This window comes from Bos grunniens, chromosome 12 (genome assembly GCF_055505025.1).
Source record: "Bos grunniens cultivar Pamir isolate PY7600 chromosome 12, Bosgru_T2T1.0, whole genome shotgun sequence".
NCBI classification, from domain to species: Eukaryota; Metazoa; Chordata; class Mammalia; order Artiodactyla; family Bovidae; genus Bos; species Bos grunniens.
This window is the reverse complement of record NC_141176.1, coordinates 76,309,894-76,315,943: the sequence shown is the minus strand read 5'-3', so window position 1 is coordinate 76,315,943 and position 6,050 is coordinate 76,309,894. Positions and strand designations below refer to the sequence as shown.

The window sequence follows — 6,050 nt, the reverse complement described above, 5'->3', positions numbered from 1 at the left end:
TTTCAGTGGCTCCTCTTGAGCAGAACACTGGCTCTAGGATGTGTGGGCTCAGTAGCTGAGGCTCCTGGGCCCCAGGCACAGGCCCAGTAGTTGTGGTGCATGGACTTAGTTGCTCCGTGGCATGTGGGACCCTCCTGGACCAGGGATCGAAACCATGCCCCCTGCATTGGCACACGGGTTCTTTACCAGTGTGCCACCAGGGAGGCCCCCATTTGTATATTTTTACTTTTATTTCTATTGCCTTAGGAGACTGACCTAAGAAAACATTGGTATAATTTTGTCAGAGAAAGTTTACCTCTAATCTCTTCTGGAGTTTTATAGTGTCACATCTTGTGATTAAGTCTTTAATCCATTTTGAGTTTATTTTTGTGCATGGTGAGAGGGATGTGTTCTAACTTCACTGATTTACATGCTTGTGTCCATGTCCTTATGTCTTAGTCTCCTCTTCATCTAAGCACACCAGTCAGATTAAATTAGGTCCAGTATAATTAAGGGTAATTGTTACCTTTTAAAAGTCTCTGTCACTGAATTCTACAGTACTGATGGTTAAAGTGTCAAGTGAATTTGAGGGGACTTATTTATAGCAGGTCCAGAATATCAAAGTGAAGAAACTTCAGCAGAGTCCAGTGTGTGAGAGGGAGATGTGTGAGGAGCTCTGAGCTCTGGATATGAGGAGCTGGGATTCCACGTCCATTAAGCAGGGGTCGCTAGTCTTTGGTGGGACCTGCCCGTATGTAAAATGTGCTAGTGTTGAGGTGATGAAAGACTCGTGGAGATGGATGGTGGTGATGGCTACACAACTATGTGAATGTACTTAATGCCACTATCTTAATGTCTCCCCATCTAAGACAGCAGCCCCCCTTGCTTTTTCTTTAGAGCACACATTACGGCCCAATAGTGCATTTTCAGTGCGTCCCCTGTGCATGGTGCAGAGTGTTGTCTTCTATCTTGACTTCAGCGTATCCTCAGCACCTGAGACAGTGCCTGGCTCCTTAACAAACCTCTGTTGATTGAATGAATGGGGATGGGGCCTCTGTCTGTTTCATTTGTGTCCCCTCCACCACGGGATGTGTCCTCTCTTAAAGTGAAAAGTGAAAGTTGCTCAGTCGTGTCCAACACTTTGTGACCCCATGGACTATAGGAATTCTTCAGGCCAGAATGCTGGCGTGGGTAGCCTTTCCCTTCTTCAAGGGATCTTCCCAACACAGGGATCAAACCAAGGTCTCCCTCATTGCAGGCAGATTTTTTATCAACTGAGCTATCAGGGGCCAGCCCTTATATATGATTATATGTGGGGTTATAGGATTAACACAGTCTTTATATCGGAATAACAGCTAAACAACTGGTTGCTTACTCAATAATTTCTATGTCATGACTTGGAAATTTTTAATCTAAAAACTTGGAAAATAGTGTATCTTCTTAATGATTTAGATAAAAGCATTTTTTTAGGAAAAAATATAAAGCCATCAATTGATCATTTCATTATAATTATGTTACCTCATCTGGATGGACTGTTTAGAAAACATTTTAAAACTTTTGTGTTGCTCCATCTTGGACAAAGCAGCCCATTGGATTTGATTAACAAGTCCAATCTTCTAACAATTAATAAATCATCTGAGACTGCTGGCAGGTAATTATGAATTAAGGAGAAAAATTCTATATAAATGCTTTAGTACAATATCTGAAAAAAGTGTTAGTCAAGAAACTTAGTATGAATGCTGAACTAACACATGTTAAAGAGTAAAAATGAATCCTTTTGGACTTAATGAAGCAATGGTTTGTGTGTCTGAGTCCTTGGGTCCTGATTCTGATCATAGACCCAGTGTCCAGAGTGTCCCCTTAGGACTCTTCTGTACTGAGTCCAAAGCACGGGGCCACTTTTGGTTAGGGAAGAGCAGAGAAGGGGGCTGACGTTTACTGAGTGTGTTGGTGGTTTGATTTCTCAGAACGTGTGGATGATGTTGTCATTGACGTTCTGAGATGAAGAAACTGAGGTTTAGTCTCTTGTCTGATGTCATCAGGCTCCTGAGAGGGACTGAGCTGCAGTCTGCTGCCTCCAGACTCTCCATCTGACTCATTCACAGGCTGATCTCTGGCCCAGGTTCCTGAGATTTTCTCTGTGAGGGGCTGGGGCACTCAGACCTGCCTGTGATCACATGGGCCTGGACCTGGGCACTTGCTTCCCTAAAGGGGTTGTTGTGGACACTTTGGGGTTAAACTGGGCTGAGTTCCTAGGGGTCTGCATTTAAAATGTAGGAGGAAGTTGTTGTTGTTGTTGTTGTTGTTGTTGTTTTCCCTGTGAAAAAAATTTAAGGTTGAGTAGTGAGGGGGATCTTGACTATAGAGAACTGGCACGTGCTCTGAGACCTTGGGTGATTTCCACTGTGATTCAGGACATTTGGATTCTGTTCTTTTATGTTCATGTTTGGAAAGTATTCAGTCCTAATGGAAGAAGACTTGCTTCCTGGATGGAATATTCCTCTGGAATATTGCAGAGACTAATGGAGGCCATGCTGGCATTCATTTTTTATCTAACAATATTTGGGAACAAGTGTCTAGCAAATGCACTGTAACAAAGATTACCTAGAATCTATTAGTTTTTTTTTTTTGTTGTTGTTGTTAATATTTACATCATTAATTATAATCACCTAGAAAGCTAAGAATGTACACATTTTTATATGACATAGATCCCTCTCCTCCCATTCCTACATAGCAATAGAATAGTGTTTTAGTTCAGTAGAATTCGGAATCTCAGTATTACTCATTTGTTTTTCTTTATGAAACATGTATATAATTGTTAAGCTGAGTTTTATTAAAAAACCGTAGCTGTTTGTGCCTCCTTCAGTGGACTGCTTTTTAGAATTTTTTAAGCAGAGTTAGGTTCAAATTTCCTGCTGATAAATTTAAGATCCTAGTCGGATTAATTGATTTATGTTTACTTAATATTTATTATCGATTAGGTATTTAAACTGCAGATCTTTGACTGCTGTGTGGTCTTTGTCTTATTCTTTTCAAAATATAAGTTTCCAGTTTGAAGCACCCCCATTAACGTGCCTTTGCATACTGTTCCTTTTACATTTGTAGGTGTATTCGTCAGGCCTTGAAGGAGAAGATCACAATCTTAGTGACTCATCAGCTGCCGTACCTAAAAGATACAAGTCAGATTCTGATAATGAGAGATGTAAGTAGTTTATAGAAGTCTGTGGAATTGCTAGCACTCAGGTGTGTCCAAGGACAGACATCCCCGCAACTCACTTTCCTCGCATTCATGGTAAACACCCTCTTCTCCCTGAGTTTTATGCCCTCTTCTTTTCACAGCTGCTGTTCATGCCTTGAAGGATGAATCCAAAGACCTGTAGCCCACCTGGCTCTTCTGTTCATGGGATTTCCCTGGCGCGAATACTGGAAGGGGTTGCCATGCCCTCCTCCAGGGGATTTTCCCGACCCAGGAACTGAAACTTAGTCTCTTATCATCGAACACTGTCTCACTGGCAGGCAGGTTCTTTACCACTAGCGCCACCTGGAAAGCCTGGAAATATCACTACTACGCTGTAAGCCTACACTCTAGGGCTTCCCTTGTGGCTCAGTTGGTAAGGAATCCTCCTGCAATGTAGGAGACCTGGGTTTGATCCCTGGGTTGGGAAGGTCCCCTGGAGAAGGGAAAGGCTACCCACTCTAGTACTTTGGCCTGGAGAATTTCACGGACTGTATAGTCCATGGGGTCGCAAAGAGTCAGACACGACTGAACGACTTTCACTTTCTTTCACACTCTAAGCCACATAAACCCTAGGTTACTGAATCATTACCCTTCTAATGAAATCTGTTAAGTGTAATATTTATTTAGAATTTTTTATTTTCTTCTTCCATGACTTAAGTCAAAGTGTATTACTTAGAAATTAGAGATACTAATACTTGTTTGTATCTAGGTGATTATTATACCTAGTTTGCTTCAAGAGCATCTACCATTAACACGAGAAGCGAGCTTGGGCCCAGATCAGAGACGCCCACTCTGCTGGTGTCTCCAGTTGCTGGTCTCCCTGCCCAGATCTCTATGTGTCCGATACGTGTGGGAGTCTGTGCAGCAGGAGGACAAGGCCCTACCTTCACAAGGCTTATGGGGAGGATGTGACAGAGAGAGAGGTGGGTGGGCTGACATCCTGGCTGCCTCCCTGAGGAGCTGATGCTTCATGGGGTCTGAGTAACATGAAGGTAGGGGGACCATGCAGTCACCTGGGGGAGGGGGTCTGAGGCAGGGGGTCCCCAGGAAGGAGCAACTTGGCAGGTTGGAGGAACAACAGGAAGACCAGTGTGTCTGATGAGAGTGAGCTGAGAAGCGAAAGGGAGCTGGTCTCCAGGCAGGGGGCCAGGACCAGAAGTAGGATGGAAGCTTTGCACGGTCCAGAGCAGAAGAGGGATATGGTCTGATGTGGGAGTTAAGAGATTCCTCCGATGGTCACTGGAGGGGCGACAGAAGAAGCAGTTAGTAATCTTAGTAAAGCTGAGAAGACAGAACTGTGGGCTCAGGCTAGAGTATCAGTTTTTAGAACTACTGTAACCTAGTACTGCAAACTGAGTGACTTTTAACAGCAGAAGTTTATCGTCTCCCTGTTCTGGAGGCTACAGATCCCAAATCCAGGTGCTGGCAGGGCCGTGCTCTCCCTGAAGGCTCCAGGGGACAATCCTTCCTTCCAGCCTCTGGTGTTCACGGGCCTTGCTTGGTGTTCCTTGTCTTCCAGCTGCAGCACTGTGGTCTCTGCCTCTGATGTCACATGGCCATTGTCCCTGTGTCAGTCTGGGTCTCTTCTCATAAGAACATCAGTCATATTGGATGTAAGGTCACTCTGCTCCAGTGTGACCTTATCTTAACTTGATTACATCTGCAGAGACCCTGCTTCCAAATAAGGTCACATTCACAGGTGTCATGTCTGAACATATCCTTTTAAGGAGGGAGCACCATCCAACCCACAGCTCCTAGCATGGTTGAGAGTGGGGTGGAGATTAGTGAGAAATGTTCAGACTTAGTGGTCGTTTGATGTTTCACTCCTTGGCTTTTTTACTTCTAGGTCTCAGCACCTTTGTTGTTAATCCCTGAGTGCTCCACAGGCCCTTGGTCAGATCCCTGACTTTTGAAATGAATCTCTGCTCCAAGAAAGATTATTAAAATACAGAACCCCTGCCTCTCTGGAAGCAGTTCCATGTGTCAACTCTTTTGCCACTCCTCTAGAAGGGGCTAAGGTTTGCAAGGTTGAGAGCAGTTGATTTCATGTGCAGAGGGGTCGATTCTAGTGTGTAAACCCAGTGTTGACAGTGTTATAAGCATAGGATCAATGGGAAGGAGTATAACCTATTTAGCCTGTCCCTAGATGTTTTGGGGCCCCCTTATTGCTTCCTTTGAGGACACTACCACCCAATTTTATTACTAATAAAACAACTATTTGTCCACTGGTGAGCACTCCTGGACTGCAAGGAGATCCAACCTGTCCATTCTGAAGGAGATCAGCCCTGGGATTTCTTTGGAAGGAATGATGCTAAAGCTGAAACTCCAGTACTTTGGCCACCTCATGCGAAGAGTTGACTCATTGGAAAAGACTCTGATGCTGGGAGGGATTGGGGGCAGGAGGAGAAGGGGACAACAGAGGATGAGATGGCTGGATGGCATCACTGACTCGACAGACGTGAGTCTGAGTGAACTCTGGGAGTTGGTGATGGACAGGGAGGCCTGGCGTGCTGTGATTCATGGGGTCGCAAAGAGTCGGACACAACTGAGCAACTGATCTGATCTGATCTGAGCACTCCTGGATGAGCTGGGGACCATCCTCACTGTTTGTCAGGTCCCTCTCTCACAGCAGAGAGGGGATGGCTGCCCTCCTGTCCCTTGGAATTGTCAGCGCTTGACTGCTGAGTGAAATTGCTGTCTTTGTACTACCAGTCATTTAATTGTGCGTATTACAGATTTGATGTGGTGAATGGTGGTTTCATTAAAGAGGTATGTGAATTTTGCGTCCCAAGTGGAACAAGACACAATACATTCTGCATCATTTTCTAGTTCT

General features: G+C 44.5%; 1 protein-coding gene across 1 annotated transcript in view; it reads left to right on the top strand.

Annotated features, from left to right (window-relative positions):
- Positions 1-1,746: 1,746 nt before the first annotated feature.
- Positions 1,747-6,050, top strand: part of LOC147361929 (ATP-binding cassette sub-family C member 4-like) — a 102,535-nt gene continuing 98,231 nt past the window's right edge. The window contains exons 1-3 of the mRNA XM_086328426.1: positions 1,747-1,883; positions 3,085-3,181; positions 5,930-5,986. Coding sequence (XP_086184552.1) covers positions 1,747-1,883; positions 3,085-3,181; positions 5,930-5,986 — 291 coding nt within the window. The remainder of the gene's footprint in view (positions 1,884-3,084; positions 3,182-5,929; positions 5,987-6,050) is intronic.